Source organism: Formica exsecta, unplaced genomic scaffold (genome assembly GCF_003651465.1).
Source record: "Formica exsecta isolate Colony F162 unplaced genomic scaffold, ASM365146v1 scaffold181, whole genome shotgun sequence".
Classification (NCBI taxonomy): domain Eukaryota; kingdom Metazoa; phylum Arthropoda; class Insecta; order Hymenoptera; family Formicidae; genus Formica; species Formica exsecta.
The window spans coordinates 732,462-758,678 of record NW_021849121.1 but is presented as its reverse complement, the minus strand read 5'-3'; the positions used below and the strand labels follow the sequence as shown (position 1 = coordinate 758,678).

The 26,217-nt window shown below is 31.7% G+C and overlaps 1 protein-coding gene across 1 annotated transcript in view; it reads left to right on the top strand.

Annotated features, from left to right (window-relative positions):
- Window positions 1-26,217, top strand: part of LOC115233666 (potassium voltage-gated channel subfamily KQT member 1) — a 62,031-nt gene that overhangs the window by 11,299 nt on the left and 24,515 nt on the right. The window contains exons 5-11 of the mRNA XM_029804219.1: window positions 10,583-10,673; window positions 13,709-13,835; window positions 15,100-15,275; window positions 16,282-16,422; window positions 17,035-17,145; window positions 18,453-18,659; window positions 22,215-22,235. Coding sequence (XP_029660079.1) covers window positions 10,583-10,673; window positions 13,709-13,835; window positions 15,100-15,275; window positions 16,282-16,422; window positions 17,035-17,145; window positions 18,453-18,659; window positions 22,215-22,235 — 874 coding nt within the window. The remainder of the gene's footprint in view (window positions 1-10,582; window positions 10,674-13,708; window positions 13,836-15,099; window positions 15,276-16,281; window positions 16,423-17,034; window positions 17,146-18,452; window positions 18,660-22,214; window positions 22,236-26,217) is intronic.

Here is a 26,217-nt window from a genome sequence, read left to right as displayed (position 1 = left end):
TACTATCCGATCCGCTAAAGCGAACCGAGGAGGGGGAGGAGTGAGAGTCATTTAATCCAGATTTTACGGAAAATGACATTGCTTCCGTTTATATTCATTGCATACTGAACCGAAATTAAATATATAGCGAATGCAATTCTTAATTATTGATAAGATTTACTTTTTTATTTCAATTTTCTTTTTATTTGCCTCAAAGATATGAGATTAAAATTCTCCAGAAATTAATTCAAGTCGACAATTAAATTTGTCATTAAAATTAAATCATATTTAAAAGAAGTTAAATTAGAACTTAGATTTAGAACTGATATTTAAAACTTGCATTATTACAGTGTCGGACTAAATCATTTTTGTTCTTTTGGGAGGAGGAACTCGACTCACATATCGCTTAATTTGTCCATCGATTTTAAAAACAATGGTTAAGCTAAAGCGTATCGTCTTATATGGTCTATTTCATTAGACAAAAAAAATTTATCCTTAACAGAAATAATTTTAATTCGACCGGCCTACTTTCGAACGAGCGTAAATAGCAGCGTATTATTAGGTCCAATGCATATGCAAGCTATTTGCGTGCGGCCTATTATTTTTAGATGAAAATCGCGCGCTGATGTATTGATATCGTGGCACATAATGACACCCGTAGATATTACACATCACGCCATGGAAAGTCGTTACTAAATTTTTTAGTAATGTCAACGCGATTGGGAAAGCGTGAATCCGAGGAAAATTAATCGATTGAAAATCACGATCGAATGTCGTTCATATATACAGAGTAATAAAAATTAAAAATATTCAGGTATGCTATTCTCGACATTTGTTATTCGGAAATAATATGGGGTATATAGTGTGATACCACAGAATTGTATAAATTTCCATGCACTCGCGCGTGCATTAATATTACTTTTTAATCAATTGAATTTATTTAGTCGATTTTATTTTAACAGAATGTGCTTCATTAATCTTTCGATTTTTCCAATGTTTAGAGCAACGGGGATTACATTTCGAATGCCATAATATTATAGGTTGCATTAATAATAATCCCTTTATCGGTTAATTTGTTTTATTTAAAGATGCTGCAAAATCCCGGTGCACGCGTGTATTCGAATCCAATTTCCATGAAAGTGATTATAAAATAGCAGACACATGTTTACACTTATACATCGAACGGATCGCGATCGGAGAAGTTTACGTTATTCCAAGCTCTCGAATCCATTTGTAATTAAACTTTGATGAATATGAATAAACGACGCGATATGGGGTATGACGTTATTGCCGTAGGAACCGAACACGCACGCTCTATCTCTTCCCGGTCGCATGTGGGTTAATTGATATGCAGGAGATGCACAATATATACGGGTGTATACGTTCAATCATTTTATACATCTTTAGCCGTAAGCAACGTATCGCGTCCGCCCCTCGATGCGAACGCTAATATCGATAATTAAATTTCTACCTATTCGGTGGCTCGATTGTTTTAGAAGTCCCATAATAAATTCTTTCCGCGTGAAGACAAAGACAAAAGAGATATTTATAGCGCGAAATATTATTATACTCTCTTTATACATAGAGCGTGCTCGAAAGCCTCGAATTTCCTTTCAACTCTCAACATGTTCGGCAAAATTTGACAGACAGCGAGTTTTGGAACGAACCGGCTCGGATATACATATATATTTTTGCATTTTATTACATCCTTGGAATTTTTACAGCCAAATAAAAAGCATGTTATTCACGAGTAGCGAGATATCTGTCCGACACCCGGCAGAAGATGGATGAGTTCCGAGCGCGATGCTCGAGGAAAAAAGGAGGAGTATGTTAGACAATTATCATAGTAGGTCGATGAAGGTGACTCGTGCAAGCCGCGGAGCTCTGTACATACATACATAACATCGGAATTATAGGCCCTCGGCACGCTATCTTAAAGAGTACTACGCGGCGGCAATCGTCTATCCGCCTTCGTTAATGCCGCGCGCTCGTCCCGTTGCTTAACGAGGCAACACGCTCAATAATAAATTACCTGTACAAACAACGAGAGCGCACCGCTAGATCGATCGTTGGATCGTAGCAATTACCGGTCCCGTTCAAACCGCAGATACGCAAAGTTTGTCATTCTGTCTCGCGCCGTTTTTTTTTTTTGTTTATTTTTTAGGTGACGATTAAAGATGTTTGGACTGTATAATAATAGCAAAAAACTGTCGAAATAAAAAAAAAAACAACGTATTTCTTACATTTGCGTATTAAAGAAATACATTAATTCATCATTCCGCGTTTTAATGCGGAACAAATAGCAAAAAGAGTAACTCTTCTGTATGGTATTTTTGTGGTCAAATGTTTGGAGGGAAAACGTATATATGTGGGTAATTTCATAACGGGAATAAACATTCGTGACCGTACGCGAAAATGTGTTTTCGTTATAACGCGATGATAAAACCGATTAAACTTGTCAGGAAATATGCCCCGAAAGATTAATATTTGCGCTTCAATTTTCATGAGTTAAGAATATTCGCAACACTTCGTGATAACGGATGATCTTTATTAATTATCGCTGCAAAAGTTTCTCCTGTTATCTTCAGCTGACGAAACTCATGACTTTAATTATCGAGTTCATATACAGTTGGAAAATATTTATGTTTTCTTGTTAAAAAATATGCCGGTTAAAATTTTTATGTTTAATATTTAACACATATGTATACATAATATTTAACATAATATTTAACGCATTTATTTTTTAACAAGAAAAAAAATTTTCCAACTGTGTATTATTGTTATATTTTAGAGAAATTGAAAAAATTTGTCGATATATAATATATATTTTCAATCATACGAGAAAAGCTAATAAAAAAAAAGATCCAGTCTATTTTGATATCCATTTTTATGGTGTTATCTTTAAAATATTAATAAACAACATTACACATGCACGCTCATCGTGTTTGTGACCTGCATACGTTGATCGGCAAAGTAAATTTATCTGAAGTATGCCCTAGCGAGCATCATCCATCGAAAAACTTCACGGATTCGTGAATTATTCAGCACGGGCTGTTTTTCATTTCTTCTAAACTGTCGCCAAGCACCGCAGCCTTTTAAATAATTCATTATTAAGACAAAACGTGGCGAAGTATCCGCGAAACAGATCGATTCTTATAAATATAGGTATGGGTTTTTTCATCCCGTCGACACTTCGCGCTCATTTTGTTCGGTTCGATTCTAATGCACGATCGTTAAGTAAAAAGTTAGAACCATCAAGTTTTTCTCACTTTGTTTCTTATGCAAGGATATCCCACTTCTCGTGCATTATTTTTTGACAATAGATCCTTTGACGAATTTAGAATAAAAGGCATTTTTATCCAGCAAAAATATTGAGGCAACAATAATAATTAAAGAAATAACGCGCGAGAAATGGAACACCCTATATGCTTATAATTAAATTAGAAAATTTTTTTATCAAAATTACGCAACTATATTTCTTACGCAACTGAAATTAAATTCAAAATCTCCACATTGCGGAAAAATCGGGCGAGTAATAAATAAGGAGATGCATCTAATTAAAGTAAGTTGATATTGCAAACTTGCACACGGTTTTCTTGAAATTAATCGAGTTTATCTGAAAATTTAATGTAAAGAAAAATCTGTAATAACCAAATAACACCGTAATATCATTTTGTTTCTGCGTTTTAGCTGAAAGTTAAAAATAAAAATTTATACTGCAGACGTTTACCATAGAATAGAAGAATGAGGACTGAGAGGAAACCTTATAGAGAATAAAGGGATATGCTCTTCTCATTCTGATAATTCAAAAATATAAGATATCAATTGTAACAACAAACATGACATTAAAATAATTTTTATCATTAAAATAATACGAATATCTTATAAACTCTATCAGTGGTATCATAAGTGAAGCTAATGTCGCTATTAAATTTATCATTTAAAATAACGGGAACAACATTGACATTACCATTATTTATCGAGTGTCTCCGGTTATATTTGATATTATCTGGGTATATTTAAAATGTCCAAGATCTTCTACGATAGTTAAAGAAATATCTGAGAACTATTTGTCACAGAAGACGCGCACGATCGACACTCTTTTATCTTACATTTTATCGTACTACGCGGGATACCTGATAATAAACCGTGCTATCGAACTTTTAGACGACGCAAAAGTTGAAACGTTACAGTCGGAAATTGCTACGGAAGTGTCTTTCATTTTGCGCGCCCGATGGTACTGTCGTCATGCCGTGCACGCCATTCATTTCCGGAAACATATATCTATTTTTCCCCTGCATACTGAAAATACAGGCCGTATCCACATAATCCGTTTCTTTAATTATTTCTCCAATATATACTTCTATTTTTCTTGCGCTTGCTTCGCATTTTAAGATCCTAATTTTAAAAACAACAATGTTCTATATAAAAAAAAAACATTATAATTGGTTAATTATTATAGAGATTTAGTCTTATTTTTTAATATCGCGTTCGGGCAATTTATATAAATCTTGTATATTTTTTAATATTTTTTGGTACTATAACAAGAGAGAATATATATCCATTATAAGTATAATATGTATAAATTCCATTGACATTTAAAAACAGGATTTTACAGAGCATATTGAGTTTTTGCACATTTTCTTAAAAATATTAAATTTATAACTTTTGTTATAATAAAAAAAAAATTTGACAGTGTAAAAGTAAATTTTTAAATTTTTTGTGAATTCTTCAATTGCACGTGGTTGTCGCGTAATCTTGGCGATTAAATATGTGTGACTTTAATACTGCGTTGTTTATACAATCGTTAGACGGCCGACTAATGAAGTCGCGTTGCACGAAACGCAGCTGTAAATATTTAATTGTCCGAGTGATCGTATTGATCGGCGCTATATTACCCGTTATCATCTATTATTGTACTATTACTATCCGATCCGCTAAAGCGAACCGAGGAGGGGGAGGAGTGAGAGTCATTTAATCCAGATTTTACGGAAAATGACATTGCTTCCGTTTATATTCATTGCATACTGAACCGAAATTAAATATATAGCGAATGCAATTCTTAATTATTGATAAGATTTACTTTTTTATTTCAATTTTCTTTTTATTTGCCTCAAAGATATGAGATTAAAATTCTCCAGAAATTAATTCAAGTCGACAATTAAATTTGTCATTAAAATTAAATCATATTTAAAAGAAGTTAAATTAGAACTTAGATTTAGAACTGATATTTAAAACTTGCATTATTACAGTGTCGGACTAAATCATTTTTGTTCTTTTGGGAGGAGGAACTCGACTCACATATCGCTTAATTTGTCCATCGATTTTAAAAACAATGGTTAAGCTAAAGCGTATCGTCTTATATGGTCTATTTCATTAGACAAAAAAAATTTATCCTTAACAGAAATAATTTTAATTCGACCGGCCTACTTTCGAACGAGCGTAAATAGCAGCGTATTATTAGGCCCAATGCATATGCAAGCTATTTGCGTGCGGCCTATTATTTTTAGATGAAAATCGCGCGCTGATGTATTGATATCGTGGCACATAATGACACCCGTAGATATTACACATCACGCCATGGAAAGTCGTTACTAAATTTTTTAGTAATGTCAACGCGATTGGGAAAGCGTGAATCCGAGGAAAATTAATCGATTGAAAATCACGATCGAATGTCGTTCATATATACAGAGTAATAAAAATTAAAAATATTCAGGTATGCTATTCTCGACATTTGTTATTCGGAAATAATATGGGGTATATAGTGTGATACCACAGAATTGTATAAATTTCCATGCACTCGCGCGTGCATTAATATTACTTTTTAATCAATTGAATTTATTTAGTCGATTTTATTTTAACAGAATGTGCTTCATTAATCTTTCGATTTTTCCAATGTTTAGAGCAACGGGGATTACATTTCGAATGCCATAATATTATAGGTTGCATTAATAATAATCCCTTTATCGGTTAATTTGTTTTATTTAAAGATGCTGCAAAATCCCGGTGCACGCGTGTATTCGAATCCAATTTCCATGAAAGTGATTATAAAATAGCAGACACATGTTTACACTTATACATCGAACGGATCGCGATCGGAGAAGTTTACGTTATTCCAAGCTCTCGAATCCATTTGTAATTAAACTTTGATGAATATGAATAAACGACGCGATATGGGGTATGACGTTATTGCCGTAGGAACCGAACACGCACGCTCTATCTCTTCCCGGTCGCATGTGGGTTAATTGATATGCAGGAGATGCACAATATATACGGGTGTATACGTTCAATCATTTTATACATCTTTAGCCGTAAGCAACGTATCGCGTCCGCCCCTCGATGCGAACGCTAATATCGATAATTAAATTTCTACCTATTCGGTGGCTCGATTGTTTTAGAAGTCCCATAATAAATTCTTTCCGCGTGAAGACAAAGACAAAAGAGATATTTATAGCGCGAAATATTATTATACTCTCTTTATACATAGAGCGTGCTCGAAAGCCTCGAATTTCCTTTCAACTCTCAACATGTTCGGCAAAATTTGACAGACAGCGAGTTTTGGAACGAACCGGCTCGGATATACATATATATTTTTGCATTTTATTACATCCTTGGAATTTTTACAGCCAAATAAAAAGCATGTTATTCACGAGTAGCGAGATATCTGTCCGACACCCGGCAGAAGATGGATGAGTTCCGAGCGCGATGCTCGAGGAAAAAAGGAGGAGTATGTTAGACAATTATCATAGTAGGTCGATGAAGGTGACTCGTGCAAGCCGCGGAGCTCTGTACATACATACATAACATCGGAATTATAGGCCCTCGGCACGCTATCTTAAAGAGTACTACGCGGCGGCAATCGTCTATCCGCCTTCGTTAATGCCGCGCGCTCGTCCCGTTGCTTAACGAGGCAACACGCTCAATAATAAATTACCTGTACAAACAACGAGAGCGCACCGCTAGATCGATCGTTGGATCGTAGCAATTACCGGTCCCGTTCAAACCGCAGATACGCAAAGTTTGTCCTTCTGTCTCGCGCCGTTTTTTTTTTTGTTTATTTTTTAGGTGACGATTAAAGATGTTTGGACTGTATAATAATAGCAAAAAACTGTCGAAATAAAAAAAAAACAACGTATTTCTTACATTTATATTCCTTGGAAAATCAAACAAATAGATTTGGATTTAAAAAAGAATTAAAATATCACAAAATAATATGATTTTCAACGTCTTTATAAAAAAAAAAAATAATTGTAATTAATATTTTTTCTAATTTATGACAAAAACTTTTGGTCGTGAATATCCCCTGAAATCAACTGCGAGAAACAAAAAAAACGAGTAATTTACAGGAAGATTTATGGTTACTATAAGTATTTTGCTACAATTTTTTGTAAATAACTTTTAAACGAGTAAGTGGATCTAAATCAAATTTTGCAGAAATATTTATTAGAGTATTGTTAATAAATATATGAAAATTTTTATTTAGCTGGCAATGTTTTTTTCTTGTCAAAGTTGTCAATAAATGCTACAATACGCGATTTTTCATAAGAATCAATACAAACTTTAAATAATTTCCAAATTGTTAAGAAAATTGTGCCCAGGTTTTGTATAGATACTCAGAAGAAATAGTCTATATAATAGTACAACAGTCTACAAAATTTTCATGCTTTTGTCAATGTTTTGACATATGACATATAAATCCTTAAGATTCGGGATGAAAAATGAGAGTTTTTAAAACGTTGGCCAAATCGTAGAGAAATGAATTTCTGTGCGCGAAAGACTAGAGTGCAAGTAAATCTCTATTGAAATCCCTTTTACGAACATTCGTTAAGCTGTATTTGCGACTATTATCCTACATCATGCATAATTACAAATTCAGTTGCACAAGAATTATATGTTATCTCTTTTAATATATTAAAAAAATATACTCTATATTTCAGAAATTATGTTTGTGCATATTCAGCAAAATACGTTGTTAGAGAACTAAAATTAGTATTTATGTACATCTATCTATCTTTAATATAATTAATCTTCATATATAAAATCTATAAAATTTATTGCATTTATTGAAACCATCAATCTAGATAATTCTAGATAATTAACGCCAAATTTTATATATACATATATTAGAAGTAAAATCTTTTTTTATATAGTTACTTTACGTTTAATGATAGCTCTTTTTACATAGGTTCACATAATATATCCAGAATACTATTGTCACACAATAGAGATAATTATATAATTTTTTTATATTATGAAAGAATTATATTTTCTATAAGCATAGTGTTTATACTCATTCTTCGTAATAATAATATTAAATATTATTACTGCAAAGAATAAAAATTAATATTTTTAATGAATGATTTATAGAATGAAAATTTTGACAAACCGATATTTAACTTTATGAGGTAATAATTATTATGCATCTCTTTTATGTGTATATAATTGATGTACCATATATTTTAATTTAAATACTTCATTTTATATTAATTGATCTGTCATATCATACAATGTTATAAATAAATAAACAAATGTAAAATAAGTAAATGAAAAATTAATTTATTTATTATGTAAAAATATCTCAGTTTTATTGAATGTGTAATCATTGCAACGTCATTTCTCTGAAACAATTAACATTTAATATATAATTATAATTTATACTGAATTTCTATTAAAAACTGAAGATATAATGTTAAAAAAATCTCGGATGTAATTTGTTGAAGGTTCAATATTAAAGTTCTAATCAATTTCACTGTATTTTTCAGAAAATTTCGTTCATGATGGTTTTAATGATGAATTTTTCATTAAATTTTTCATTAAAAGCGATAAGATAGTTATCATACACACAAAAATGTTCTCTATGAATATTTTTAAACTAAATCGCCGCGGGATATACGCAATTTTGATCGATAAATATCACGAGCGGTTAGACATATATATTTTGATAATATATATATTCTTGTGCAAGTTTGTTTAAGTATAAAGTTACGCTTCGCAACGTTGGCGATCAGTAACGTAGCTGTCTAATGTATCACGCCTCCATAGTTTGTCGAGTAATTTATCAGTTTGACTAAACTCAAATGGCATATAGTAGCGCAACGAATAGTTTGTCCTTTCGTGGAGGAAAAAACAGGTAAGAGTTTTTTCTATTATTCCGAGAACCTAGACAAAGTTCTCTAGGTGACGCACGAGCTGGCACGCAACGCAATGCATAGTCATAATGCAATTTATGTCACATTTCATTTATCAAGTATTTTTTTCGCGTAAGGCTTATATCGGTGTCGGATAAGCATTTGTGTATTATATTTATATATCAAGTTTGATACGATCTAGATTATCATTAATGAAGACTTATTAATATAAATTTTACGTCACATAACATGATGCGTTTCAAAACTATCATACTTCCTTTCTTATTTATTTCGACATTTTGTTCACGTTATCTTTAATGTTATATATATATATACTGTTGGAAAATTTGTGTTTTTTTCTTGTAAAAAAGTATAATATATAATTTTTATGTTAAATATTTAATACATTCATATGTTAATTTAACATATTGCTGTTGTGTCAATTGAACTGAAATGTTAATTTATTAAAAGACCTGAATAAAGTGTAAAAATAACACAATGTGCACATTATCATATGTGACAGGATTTATCTATTAAAATTTATAGAAAAAAATGTTAATTTTATTCTACAATAGGAATGGGAGCGACTACAGACCATCAATAAGATTTTTTCAAGTTATAATTTTATTATGAAAAATATGTTGATTTTACACAAAATTTATTTTAAATTACTATGAAGTTTGCATTCATCTTGCGTTGAAATATTAACGTAGTAGCAGTATTAAACATATTATTAAACCATTTATTAATACCATTTAACATATTGTTAAATATTATTTAATCCGTCTTATTTAATATATCCATATTATTTAATATTATAATTTCATATTAAATTTATTCATATTAAATTAACGCAAAAATTTGTGTGTATCGTTTGGGACATGCGATATATGTTAAATGTAAGCCAAATTTTTCAACAGTGTATCAATCGTAATTACGTTTCTTCTTATCTCTCTCTATTCGCGCAAGAAAACAGATTCCATTATCTTATAAGAATCTATGGCGGGAAGGGAAGTATAATAGTTCCAAGACATTCTATACTAACTTTGTTCTTCGGTGATTACCATAAGCGCATCACGAAACGTCCGAAAGTTCGGTATATTCTTTTTAGTGGTGCAAGAATGTTTAAGTTTGAAGCTCTTTAAAAGGAGAGAATAACGGGCGTGCATTTGATGAAGAATCTAAAGTCGCTTTAAATATAAATCTGACTTTAATATATGACGTTCTATCCTCCCGATTAATCAAGTTGTTCATCTAAACGAAATTTTGTAATAGAACAAAGTTTTGTCCAGCTCGCGATATAATGCTGAGTGCAATGAAGAATTTAAAGTTGCCGTAGATATTAATCTGACTATAACGTATTACGTCCTACGTGTCTTTCGACTCGACATGCTCATCTGGACGCAAGTTAATACGATAGAACTAAACCCCGATTGATTTATCTTGTATACAATGCAAAATGTCTTTTTTTGCAGGTTCATGGTGGTATTGGTGTGCCTCATATTTAGCGTTTTGTCAACGATAGACCAATACAGTAATTTCGCAAACGAAACTCTGTTTTGGATGGTGAGTAAAATATGTTTGTTATTAAATATAATAGGATATAGAATGTACAATTATAAATAATTAAAATTAATATAAATAATTATTTATATAATAATAATAATATATATGTATAATAAATTATATGAAGGGAGCTAAATTCCCACAAATAGTCATTTAATTTCAATCATTTTCAATGTAGAAAAACTATATTTTAATATTTTTCTTTAGACAAGATCGACTTGAGATCGAAGAACCCGTAGACATATAAAAGCTATATACATATATATTTTTTATATAAATTTTGCTTCCTCATAGAGGAAGCTTTGTTTCCGTGACAAAATTTTTTTTCGAGTTTTCTATGCCAATGTGTTTAGAATGTTCCAAAACGTCGAAAAAGCATATTCCTAAAAAATGTCTGTATGTATGTATGTATGTATGTGTGTATGTGTGTATGATGTATGTACGCAATATATTGTACAACCTCTAACTTTTTTTTTTCTATCCATATCAAAAATTCAATCTCATTGTTTTATCAAGAGGGAGGAGTTAAATATTGCATATTACATGAAAAGAATGATTTGCAAAGTGCAAACATTAAATAAGGATTAGAGTTTCTCAGACAAGTGTTTTGCAGTATTTTATAAAGAGATATAAGGCAAATTTGTGTCATTTAATTAATACTTGAAAAGGAAAGTTTACATTTGTTGGCCCACCCGAGAATATACTTTATAACAAAGTTTCGGACAAATTTTTTTTTCCTTTTGTCACAAATAAAATATTTATTTTTCCTCTCATCTTATATTAAAAAAAGAAGAAGTCCAACTTTTCGAGAAAGTTTCGTACAATCTATACTATTATAAAGTTATACATAAATCGTATAAAATCATCGATTCAAAAAATCAACATTGTTCGTGAATCAATATTTCGCGTTATAAAAAAATTGGGCGATATTTTCAACTTCTCGTAACGCAAGTTAAGCGGACGTAAAGCACGAAGTTCGTCTGAGTTCTGAGTTATAAAAGAGTACATATAGTAAGCCGGCGGTTCTCAAGGATCTCTTCCGCCTCGTTGCGATTCTAACGTCGACGTCCTCGTCTTTCTAGGGCGTCCTGTTGATACAACGGCACTAGTACAATCGATACAATAGCTGCCTGAATTCATACGCTATCGCGTAGTTCATTGCATATTCATCTTAACGATATGATTAACCGACGTCTATACTAATCTACGTAACCGTCGCGTGCAATTTCTTTTTTTAATTTTTTTTTATTTATTTATTTATTTTTTCCTACCGGCATTGGATAATTAAACCAAATTGTCAATTACATTATCGAAATATTTGATCATTTTCGATTGAATGTCACATGTGTCGATAGCTAATAATGTTTTTTCAACTACGCGTTGTGCGATATATGGGCGTATATCAGTTAATCGGATCGCGTGTATTTAAGCATGTATAGGATTAATATATTTTTTTTTATAAAATTTTGTTTTTATTGATAACACAATAGTATAAAACGAGATATCTGTCTCTATATCACACATTTTAAAAGGACGAAAAGAAAAATATATAAGTACATAAATGGAAAGAAACAAAATAAACTTTCTTAAGCTTCTTATCTCTCTTTGCTTTTGTTACTTTTATAAAGCGTGAAGAGATAGACATCTTACTTTAAATATAAAAAGTATACTTTCTCGTAAGTCTAAAAAACTTTTCTATATTTATTTATAACAATGTAACTCTTTTAGATGTTAATCTGAAAAATAATCGGTATAAAAAAAATTGTTTTTGAGAAAAAGTATGTAATTATTTACAATGTATTTTTTTAACAAATATTTGTTTTTTTTTTACACTAATTGATTTGTCTCATTATTCTGTACATAAAAATATTACGGTAAGATTATCGAAAACTAAATATTTTACAAGATATTTTATTTTTTATATCAAAATATGTCAGATTAAGATATAAAATAACTTGAAAAATACTTGATGAAAAAATACTTTATTATAGTGTTTTGAAAAGGCTTCGACAAGGGCTATAAGAATATGCAATAAAAAATAAAGATTTGAATTTAAAAAATTCAATGTGACCTTGATATGACCTTAACAATGCCACCCAAGGGTCTAACTAATATTCATATCTCTTTTCTCTCTCAGAACCAAACAACTTTTGTCTAAAAAGTCTCCTTCTAAAACTTACAGGTTTTGAGATATTTGCCTGTTAAGATTAAAAAGACTCACCCTGTATATTGAAATACAAGTTCTATCTCTTCTCTTCTATGTATATGTATATCTATCTGTTTTATTCGGTAAACAATATGTTTGTGTCTCGACAACAGTGCGTGTCAGGCAATTGATTTAATCAGGCCGCGCAAATATATTCGGTCGGAATCAAAACACACATATGTAACAAAGGTGTGCGAACGAGTATGAAATATTTGAATGATTATGACACCGTCCAAATAAGCATGCTCTAAAAATAAAATTTTTTTCAATCAAGTAAATACATTTTGTTAATTTTGATTTTTTTACTCAAATGAATATATATTTTATTTCCAAAAATGTTTTGTTATATTAAATAAATTATTATTTGTAATAAAAATTATAATTTTTACAATCAATTATTTAAAATTTTAATATAAAAAATATTTATTTGAAGATAAACTTTTTATAATTTTATGATTCTTTGAAAGATTATTTAAAATTTTAATATAAAAAAATTCTTATATTTGAAAATAAAAAATTATTTATTAAAATAAAGAAATCCTGTGTTTTTTAAACAAGCAGCCAAAATTTAAAAAATGTTTTTTTTTTTAAGTAATTTATAATAAAAATAAAAAAAAAACAAATTCTTTTTTTTATTTGCAAATAAAAGCTTACTTTTCTTTTATTTTATATATTTTACTAATTCAAATATATTTGCTGCTTGATTGAAATAACTAATTTCTTCGCAAATATTTAAATAAATAATTTTTTTAAATCAAAACAATTTTTTTCGATTTAATACATTTTTTTTCAGTGTAACTGATCTGAATTATTCTTGATCACTGTTCAGGAAATATGTCTCGTGGTATTCTTCGGGGTCGAGTACATGGTTCGATTATGGAGCGCAGGCTGCAGATCGAAGTACATGGGTTGCTGCGGACGGCTGCGATTCATACGGAAACCGATTTGTATCATAGGTGAGTTTATGCGGGCGCGTTCTCATCTCTTAATGGCAAGCCGCGATTTGCGACCCGAAATGTATGTTATGTGTATGGCCGAAATTAATCCGATATTCGCATTGTCCGATCGACGGTGCAAAATTGGATCGTGAGAATCGTCCCTTTGTATTCGCGTAGGTGTCGCTCGTTGAACCGTTTGCACGACCAACTTTGCGAGATTAGGCCCTGGCCCTAATATCGACTCCATTTCGCTGAAATCAAGATTGCGGGCGCTTTGTGTATATCGCGGCTGTGTCGTTCTGCCGGGCGCGTTTCACAAATGAAGCACACGCGAACAATCCGCGGCGGAAAATTTCTCTCTTAATTGCAGACCCAACTAAAAATTGGTTATTCGCCCCCCGCTTTAAATTTCATTTTATTATTATGTACGTTGGGGATGAATATATTACAGAAATTTTTTCAAATATTATGAGAAATAAAAGGAAAGGAAATTTTTTTTTATATAAAGTATATTATAATTAACTTAAATTATCAATTATTTTAATTTACTTATGATTTATAAATTATCCATGCATTATTTGTAACTTGCTAACAATAATGCCGAGAAATAATATGCTCGAGAAAAATTCTCCGAATATCGCAGTTGATGTAAATCAGTGCTCCGAATTGACCATACTTTTGAACTGATTTTCGTACATCACAGCTATGTGTGATAAAATTTATAGAAATTTCAATCCCCCGCAATATATAGTAGATTAACCGCGTTTCTCGATTAATACGCCGCATATATATTATTCCATCCCAAATAATTAAGGGTATGCACTATATCTTGTTTCATTTTATCTGTAACCGCTAAAATATGGAATGATAATCGCAATGTGGGAAATAGATCATTATTATTACTAGACCGGTTGCGAAAAGGCGACCGGAATTACACGCGTTTTACATCCACAATTTTGTCAGCGCGTGCGGATGTGTGGCGAGAGAATTATTGTTTTCAATCGGCAATGGGTATCGGGCAAATGAATTTTGTAGATAAATGGTAACGTCGGATTAAACATTAATAATCGGATTACGCGCTATGCGTTCATCGATTATACGTATATACTTAATCAATACTCTATACAGGCTGATGGGAAATATTTATTGTATTTTAATGAATGCACACATACAGAAACACTATGCACTATCTGTAATTACATATATATATATGTATTATATACACGAATTTATCGGATTATTCCTTTATATTTTACCACATACTCCTTTTATCTATTTTTAGATTTAATCGTTGTGGTAGCGTCCATGGTAGTTTTGTCGGTGGGAAGCAACGGTCAGGTATTCGCCACTTCTGCTATCAGGGGTATTCGATTTTTGCAAATTCTTCGAATGCTTCATGTCGATCGTCAGGGTGGCACGTGGCGGCTCTTGGGCTCCGTGGTTTTCATACATCGTCAGGTACATCATCGCGAAAAGTTTTTCATTTTAATATCTCGATGTACGAAGACAAAATCTTAACAATGATTATATATATAATTATCTTTAGAAAATTAAGCATGTGTGTGTGTGTGTGTGAATGTGCAAAATATATATTTTTTATTTTCATATTTATAAAATAAAAAATATTTTTATTAATACATTGAAAATAAAATCTTTTTTAATCAAATAAATACATTTTATTAATTTTAATTGTAAATACATGAAGGACAAATTTGAACAATGATTGTAATTATCTTTAGAAAATTAAGCACGTGTGTGTATGTGAATGTGTGCAAAATATATATTTTTTATTTTTATATTTATAAAATAGCGCGATAAGCAATGCGCAAATTTCTTGATAATTAAAATTTTTTTATTGAGATGAACATTTTGATCCTATATTTCGAACTATTTTCAGCATCTGTTAATTACAACAAATGTATACAATGTGGATTGTCAACTATAAATGTGACGACAAAAATACAAGGAATCAAATTAAAATTATATAAGTTACGTACGAGATATAAAATTAATGAAGTATACATCTGTCAAAGACACTTAGTAACTCCCTGATGGACGAATATATTCAGCCTCCTTCCAATACCAGCTGTAAAGGACATGTTTCTTTTTTCTTTATTTGCAAATAAAATCATACTTTGCCTTATTTTATATTTTATTAATTTAAATATATTTGCTGCTTGATTGAAATAGCTAATTTCTTTGCAAATATTTAAATAAATAATTTTTTTTAATCAAAAAGAATTTTCTTAGATTTAGTATTTTTTTTTTAGTACGCGAAAAGTTTTTAGTGTAAATACATGAAGGACAAATTTGAACAATGATTGTAATTATCTTTAGAAAATTAAGCACGTGTGTGTATGTGAATGTGTGCAAAATATATATTTTTTATTTTTATATTTATAAAATACAAAATATTTTTGTTAATACTCTTTGCAAAATTGATCATATTTTTTTCATATAACAGGAGCTGATCACAACGCTGTACATTGGATTCTTGGGCCTCATTTTCAGCAGTTACTTCGTGTACCTTGCCGAAAAAGATGCAGTCGGACCCGACGGCAAAACAGACTTCTCCAGTTACGCCGATGCGCTGTGGTGGGGAGTGGTAAGTATGTCTCTATCATTACGGATTTTTTTATCAGACATCTCTTATATCAGCATGTAATTTCACGGTAACCCATTGTTGGAGCAAAAAAAGAATCTTTTGATTACTGAAATACACTCGAAGCGCAGAAGATATAGAATTCAATAGGAAAGAAAAGGGAACCTTTTTTCTTCAATGGAATAAAGAATTTGCAATAAAGAATTAAATCAATTAATAAAATTCTATGAATTCTACAAATCATTAAATCGATCAAATTTTATGAAAAAAAATATAAGTCACTTGTGAAGAAAGATAGTGACGTGGTTAATCAGCCACGAAAAATTGCAAGAAGATTGAATGGTAGTAATCGCGGATACGTTCAAATCGCAATCATATCGATGGCATGCAGACAATTGAAATCATTACTTATACAGGCTGCATGCAATGCACGCAGATCACTTATCGGAGCGATAATATACGCTAATTAATAGGATTAACTGACTGGATTTCACGGGTTAACAAACGTGTTGACAAACGAGACGTCAATTGTTTGCCTAGCAAAACCCTTCAGGCTTAAACCTGTAAAGACACACATTGTACCATACATACATAATAATTTTACTTGTATTACAGATCACAGTAACGACGATAGGTTATGGTGATACGGTCCCGCAAACGTGGATGGGAAAAATTGTGGCTTCATGTTTCAGCGTGTTTGCCATATCCTTTTTCGCACTTCCAGCTGTGAGTACATATTTTTTCTTATGATATATACATATATATATTTCAAATTTTGTTTATCGTTCATGGATTTTTTGCTTCAACTAATTAAAAATCGATTTTTTTTTAAATGAAAATATCTACAAAAATTATAATTTTTTGTTGCTATTTTATTAATTTGTAGTGTTATATACATATCTTTGCAATTAAGCCTTATATTACTTTTTTGATTAGGTTAATTCAATTCAATAGAAATTCTATCAAATCTGCTTTAAATTAAACAAGGATTATTATAAAAACAGAATATAAAAATAAGGCTCTTAACGAATAAAATCAAGAATGTTAAAATAATGGCAAAAAGAGCCAAGTGCGGTAATCAAGGGCGCATAAATTTATTACAAAAGAATTACATCAAAATATCTAACTCGCGGACGTTTCGGTCCTTTTTTGGCCATCATCAGCGCATCAAATAATAAAATTATAACTAAATAAATATAACAGGGTTTTAAGCGGTTGAACGCGCATAGTTACAAAGATGATAGTAGTAAATAGTGTGATTCTCTCAGGTCATCAGCAAACGACAAAATCATTCTCTCAAGTATCCATATCAAAGAGAAATCCTCGATTCTTAAGCCGTAAATTGAACACATGGCGATACGTTGAATATTAATTGAGTCTGTAAAAAGAGGAGCAACCTATGTCGGAAAATGACTAAAGAGATCTATGTTGTAAATATCTAGGTTAAAGATTATTATTTTATTATTATCTGTTTCTCTAGACCTTTCTCAGTTTTCCAAAAAAATCTTTATTTTTGATTTGTTTTCTTGATTAATTTCGCGTCGATTTCTTCTGTACAATAATGTCATCAATAAGATATTTATAGTTTTTGAATTACAAACAATCGAAAATAAAGATTTTTTATGGAAACTGAGAAAGCTCTAAAGAAACAAATAATAAAATAATAATCCTCGTTTAATTTAAAGTAAATTTGATAGAACTTTTATTGAGAATTGAATTAACCTAATTAAAAAAGTAAAATTAAGTTTACAAATATATATATATATATATTTGTAAATAATTGGACCGACTGCCTCCACGCTAATTCAAATAAAGCGCAAGCAAATCATTGACTACATTTACAAGTCATCTTTATAATCGGGTTTAATAACATCCGTAGTTTTAAAATTGACCAATCACAGCTATTCCTCTGAAGAATAGAATGACTGTGATTGGCTAGTTTTAGAACTATACACGAATGTTATTAAATCCGATTAAGGGTGAAGTGTAACGTAATTATTATCACAAGTGGATTTTTTTCCTATCTCTTTTAGGGTATCCTAGGTTCCGGCTTCGCGTTGAAAGTACAGCAGAAACAACGGCAGAAGCATTTCAATCGACAGATACCGGCTGCCGCGATGTTAATACAATGCCTGTGGAGGTGCTACGCCGCCGACAAGGCCATCAACAGCGTCGCCACGTGGAATATCTACATCAAGGACCCGGCACCGGCCGGCCAGCCCTCGACGCCCCTTGGCAAGGTAACGTTTCCCCGTTTGCGAGTATAGCGGAGAGCGGGAGAGAAAAGTAGCCGTATTAGCTGTTGACTGTTGATGTTCTTAGCTGCTTATATAATGTTCCTTGGCGTGTTTTAACTGACCGTGCCGCGGGCGATTACCGTGTCACAACCGAGACGGATCTAATCCGTCGCGAATCTCGTAATCACCCCGTCGAGGTCTGCGGAAAAACCGCAAAACTCCTTCCCTTTCCCTCCTCCCCTTTATCGAGCACACGCTAATGGATTTGAAATTATTCATTGTATTTCACCCAATCCGTAGATCGTATATCTCCGAGATAATTGCTTCTAAGATCTCCCGACTTTTACCGCGATTATACAGGGTGTCCGACAAATAAGTAACCAAACGAAAGGTGGAGGTAGATTGGGCCAAACTGAGTCGAAAAGTCCTGAAGCATTTTTTTTATAACGCTTAATAAAAGAATTATTATTAAGTAAAGTCTGGCCAATCAGCGCCTACCTTTAACCGGGCGCACGTCAGTAAGCCGCGCGCCGTGAAGTGTGCGCTGCCACATACTGGGTGCTTTCCATTTAGTGACTCAAGTCGACACAAGTATCGTTCTATCTTCTTTCAATACCAGTGAACAACAAAGATAGAATAATGCTTGTGTCAACTTGAGTCACTAAATGGAAAGCACCCACTATCAGGCGCGCGGCAAACCGACGTGCGCCCGGCTAAAGGTAGGCGCTGATTGGCCAGACTTTACTCAATAATAACTCCTTTATTAAGCGTTATAAAAAAAATGGTTCAGGACTTTTCGACTTAGTTTGACCCAATCTACCTCCACCTTTCGTTTGGTCACTTACTTGTCGGACACCCTGTATATACGTTCTCGCGCGCGATCGGATTATCGAGTAATATCCAGCTTGCCGTTTGTGCTCGCTTCGTATACTACCCTAAGCGGATTTCGAGAAATCAAATTTGTTTTATGTCGTCGATCCGTGGCGCGCGCAAAAAAGCAGCTCGAAAGGATGACATACACGAGATATAAAACAATAATCGCAATTAATTGCAATTAATCGAAACTAAATAATTAAATTTTTAATTAAAACGAATAGGTACTTTGCTTTTTGAAATAAAACTTATATTTGAAACCAAATTTATGTTCAATAATTGAATAATTTCTGATGTAACAGAGACCTTTTATATATCCTTGGCCAGAAATATATATGAAATATTTTTAATTGACAATCGATGAATCAAGCTAATCAGCATTTACAAATTACCGCGTCGAGTTAAATATATATAGGAAATATGAAGTTTATACAAAAAGTGTTTGTTATATTTATTAAATAAAATTGAGAACTAAAAATGAAATTACCACTAACAAATTTGCCACTGATTTTAATTTACTTATTTCTTTTTTATTTAGGTAAAGAGAGTTATTGACTTTTTTAAAAAAGGTCTGGATTTCAAAACATTGTTTAATATGGAACTTAATAGAAAAACAACAAACATTTTGCATACATCAATTTATCGTATAAAGTATAAAAAATTTGTCGTAGTTTTAATTTCGAACGTTCATGAATTTAATTTACTACAATTTGACAGATTTACTCTTCATACTTATGATGACGGCACTATAGAGCTGTCATTAGATTTTGTCTCTCTCATCTCGTGTGCAAATATATTTGAAATACATAATAATGACGTAATATTGAAGCCGCTGCGTAATTTTATTAACAAATATTCACATTGAAAGAAATGTACTAAAACCAAAAAATTTTCTTTGATTTAAAAAAATTATTTGTTTAAATACTTGCAAATGAATTAGTTATTTCAATCAAGCATAAATATTTTTTTATATTAAAATTTTAAATAATGTATTGTAAAAATTATAATTTTTATTATATGCAAAAATAATAAATTGTATGATATTTTTAGTGCAGTATATGCATATATAAGATCGCTCTGTTAAAAGCTTCTACAACAAACCTTTCTTCTCCACGCAATCGCATTCCGCGCACAATGATGAGATTCGCGAGGGAATGATCCGCCGTCTAATATTATCTGTTACTATTATTAATCGTATAACAACGATAACGGTCGTGTGTTTTTACTTGTCCGACGATAATTTGGCAGTGGATGGATGCAAGCGGAGAATGCGAATTTTGCTCGATGTTCTCAATGTGCCGTTATTTACCACCGAGATATTCGAGACAATTTTGATTTGTTTAAATACTTGCAAATGAATTAGTTATTTCAATCAAGCAGCAAATATATTTGAATTAGTAAAATATAGGCAAAGTATGCTTTAATTTGCAAATAAGAAAAAAAAGTTTGTTTTTCTATTTTTATTATACTAAATTACTTCCTTTAAAAAACATTTTTTATTTTTGGGTTGCTTGTTTCAAAAACACAGGTTCTCTTTATTTTAATACCCCCCCCCCCCCCCCCCCCCTTTTACGTATAAAGTAACGAGCATTGCGCTTTGGTTTTCACATTCGTTCGTTTTGATTTCGTTTACAGAAAGTGCGGACGATTCGCCCCCTTTTTTAATGAACTGGTTTTTACCTTTTGAATATATTATATATCCCTCTTATGGTTTTAATAATACTATTTATTAGTTGGAATGCTGAGCACACGGGATATATGTGTATATAAGAAAATATCTTCTAAAAATATTCTTATATAATAAATATTTGTTATAAATTTGTTTTTTTTTTTTACGTGAACGTTAAATGTCGCAATTCCATGCAACGCCAGTCAGCAAAATTTATTGTTTCTGCGTGAGTTGCGCGTGAATAGTTTTATTTTTCTACTTGTAAATTTAGATCTGTAATCTAATACGTGTAAACATAATCACAAATATATATCTATATTCTTTTACACGGTCCCTTAACTGTGATTCTAGCACATTGTATAATATATTAAGAATATCCATGAAAAGTTAATTAATTAATTCTATCATCTACGCGCTTTTTTCATAGAGTATTGTCTTTTTTTTTAAATTTTGTATTTCAAATATTCGCAATTAAGAAATAGCTTCACTAGCTGTCATCCTCGATCAAATTGCTTTTGAATATACGAGTCAAATAACGAACGCGATATTTTTAGAATGACACTTGATTTTTCAATACAGCCGCGTTTGATTTCCATTTTCGATTATTATCGTCGAAATAACTATTATATTTTTGTATTTGTATTTCGCAACGTGTCCAGACATTTGTAAAATTGCTCCAACAATGTAAAACGCAGATACGGACGATGCGTCCGAAACCGCACAATTACAGTGTGTTAAAATAAATTTATATGGCAAGGAAATTTAAAAAAATCCATATTTAATTAGCCTATCGGCACATTTTGCGTACGCTCGATTAACGCGGAGCGATTGTATTCATAGGAATAATATTATCTCCATTTTGCATCTGCTGCCAAAGTTCTCGAACTCCATATCAAAAACGCGTATTCATATATCGAGATAAAGTACCGTGTTTCTGCGATGCATTATTTAAAATAGTAAACAATGCTCAGTGATGATTTAACAATGATAAAATATACCTAATATATATATTTCAGTTGATTTGTGTAAAGAAGATGGTATGTAAATGGTTTATATTTATTTCTATTCTTATCTCTCTTTTGCATGTTTATTTTTTCCCAACTTTTTATCACTTTTCTTTACACATTTCTGTTACACCGTGAAATGTCTATCTTTTATATAATATTATGTAAGACGGGGTCACTATATTCTCTCACTGTGTCAGCTGAATGTATAGAATATGCGCATATTGGAAGATATATAATGACATAAATATACCGTACTTTCGACGCACATTTACTTTTAATGAAGCTACTTTAATACGGGTCCGAGTCTTTACGTAAATACGCCATATATGTATACGTCATATAATATGTATAGTCACGTTTAACACTAACGTCTAGAAGATAATCGGTCTGCTAAACCATTACCTAAATAATAGACACAATACCCGTTTTCTTATCTTAACTTCTTTTATCTTAATTTTTAGGAAGAATTATTTCCGGGACCCCTTAATTTGATGGGTGCATTTGATAGATTTTTTACCGAGAAAAAGAATGCCGCAAACCATAACGCACTACGATCAATAGTTTTTAAGATATCAATATCTCAAAATTTTAATTTTGGTAAATATGCATATTAGGTCACACCTTGCCGATGACTTTGATCTTGACATATGTTGTTAAGGACATGACCCTGAGTAACTTTTCCTTATAACTTAACCGGCATTTTAGTTTTAACTCAGAAATAGGTTTGGGTTACATTATATCTTCCGGAAGTGGAGCCCCTCCGTAGGGGGGACGGAACCCACTGTGTCCACGCATATACTTTACAACGCGAAGCGAGGTCCACCCCACGATTGTTTTGTGGATGGGAAAGTGTATGCGTGCATGCAATGGGTTCCGCCTCCCCTTTCTAGGGGGTCTCTACTTTCGGAAGATATAACCTAACTCAAACCTATTTCTGATTTAAAACTAAAATTTGGTTTGGGTTAGGTTATATGCAAATCCAATTTTAATGTGAAATCAAAAATAGGTTTGGGTTAGGTTTTTTACTTTGAAGGTCATAAACAGACTAGTACGACGTACATAAACACGACTGCTCCTAATATCAGTTTATAATGCCTAAGGAAAAGCATTAAAATTGTCAAACTTGAATTTGTTATATTTTCTAAACCAATGCCGTTCGCTACTTGATTCTTGCGGGGAATTACTCAGAACACTCCTCTCTACTTATTTAATAATTTAAAAAATTATAGAAATTGGGGGTGTCTCCCTATCTCTATATAATTACTCAAATTTTAACTTTAAATATTTCAGAAATTATAAGAGACCACCGATTAAGTTATATGGAAAAGTTATTCAGGGTCATGTCTTTGACAACATATGTCAAGGTCAAAGTCATCAGCGAGGTGTGACCTAATATGCATATTTACCTTTTATTTTTATTTTTTTTTTTTTGAAAAAATATATCGAGATCTCAAAATTTTTGCATAATGCAACAAATGAATGCAATAATCGCCCCATTCGTAATGTGCAGATAGAGCGGGTTAAACCGAGTAGGAAAGTTTTTTACTATTTCACGATTTTTGTAATAATTATTGAGAAATTAATTAAAAAAGATTTACCAATTCGCGCGAGTATAAGCGCACAGCGAGAAGAGACAATCCAAAAGTAGGCGTGCGATAAAGTTTTGGGAGGAGCGCTCTACAAATCACAACAGTTGTACAAACAATGTACAAACGGTACGATGGATTCTCGCGTCTTAGCAACCACATATCAGATCATCCTTTCTCATCGCGCGATAATATTCGCGCGAATTGGCCGATGTTTTTAAATTAATTTCTCATTAATTATTGCAAAGATCGCAAAACGGTAGAGGACTTTTCTATTCGGTTTAATCTGCTCTACCTGCACATTACGGGTGGGGCGATTATTATCAGACACCCTGTATATGTATATAAAGAATAATAAGTAAAATGAGAATAATAAGTAATCATAGTAATACTTAAAGTAAAGATTCACCTCTCGGACATGGGTTGGGTTAGGTTAGTTTTTTTCGGGGCTGGAGTGCAGAGGGGGGGGGGGGCTTCGTCCTTCCCTCACCTACGCGTTCGATTTTTCTACACATAAATAAATGAATCTATTAAGAATACATTTTATAAAACATACATGGTGTCAGAAAATTACTATCAATTGTTATGGCAAAAGTATTACTGTAATTACGATTTTTAAAAATCGATACCTCGAAAACTATGGATCGTAGCGCATTGTGGTTTGTGGCATTCTTCTTCTGATAAAAAATTCTATGAAAATGACCCATCAAATAGAGGAGTTCCGGAAATAACATTCTTGCTTAATTTTCTGATTAAATTTTTTGTGTAACTATTTTTACCAAAAAATATCTTTTTCTTTCTAATTTTATCTTATTTTTATTTAATACATTCTTTCGAATAATTTCGGAGAAAAATCAAAATTTTTTATTAATTTCTCGCGAATAAAAGCTGAAAAAATTAATACAGCTGTCTATCAAATTGATGTTACTCTCTCTCAGACAATGAAAGAAATCACATTACGTCCAAAGTATTAAAGATGCGACGAAAGTATAGGTTAAAGTGTTTATCGCGGAGAGAATAACCGGGAAAATCTTTCTTACGAAAGATAAAGCAACGGCAGCTTCTATGAGATATGTCGCTTCTTAGCTTTAGTGTTAGATAATTTTTGTTTATCTATTTATGGTGCCGAGAGCCGTTTCTGCTTGATTGGGATTTTTTTAAAATTTATTTTCGAAGCTACAAAAATGTCAACAGTGTAAAACAGACGAGATACACGACACCATAATTGTTTCTTCTTGTTTCGACAAAAACGAAACGATTCGCCAGCGATCGAACAAGCTACTTCTTCTTAGACAAGTGGGGCTTTGCGTAAGCTTCTTAAAGCTTGCCGACGAAGGAACAAGGAACAATAATCGTTCGTTTGATCGTATTTGTGCTTCTATACAGGGTATCCCACCCGTACAGGCCTTTTAAGAAAAAGGGAAGTGGATTTTATCAAAAATTTTGATGACTAAATCGGATATGTTCTATTGTATGATGATATTTTCAACTTTTGGTACCGACCGGAATGGGTCTATCCAGACCGAAAGTCAAATTTTTTAAATGAAATATGACACTTTTTATTGCAGATTCGGATTCCCCGGCGAAAAATAAAAAAACTTGTCCTAAACATTTTTTTTCTAAAATGCCTTCATTGATCCTGAAATGATACACGCGCTAACTCGCCTAGAAATGCAGTTAAAATTTATTTTTTCATCACATTTTCAAGATTATTTCCAGATTATTATTAAATGTTTAATCCTTTATGTTAATAAAATTTTTTAATCATGTTACTACAATTTATCTTTTTCTAACTATGTTATTGAAATAATGACAAATTTATTAAATTTGTTTATTCATTTAAATAAAATTGTTTATGTTTATGTGTAATCCGAATTTGCAATAAAAAGTGCCATGTTCCATTCAAAAAATTCAACTTTAGATCTGAATAGCCCATTTCCTATCTAGCTATTCTATTTTCGTAAATCACACTTTAAAAATCATTTCAAGGTTGATGGAGGCATTTTAGAAAAAAATATTTGGGACTAAAGTTTCTTATTTTTCGCCGGGAAATCCGAATCAGCAATAAAAGGTGCCATATTCCATTTAAAAAATTTGACTTTCGGTTTTGGCCTATGATCATAGGCCATTTCCGATCGACCGGAAATTGAAAATATCACCATACAATAGAACGTACCCAATTTAGTCATCGAAATTTTTGCGATTTTTGATAAAATCCATTTTACTTTTTCTTAAAAGATCTGTACTGGTTAGGGACACCCTGTATACCTCTGGCTTACATATTTTTCTTGGCGCACCATTACTATTTTCGAGGGCAACCATCCGTATCATGTGATACACAAAAGTGACTTTATCTTATATTTAGCGATATTTTATAACATGCACGCGCCTGAATAATACATAAGATTTGTAGCTATATGTATATA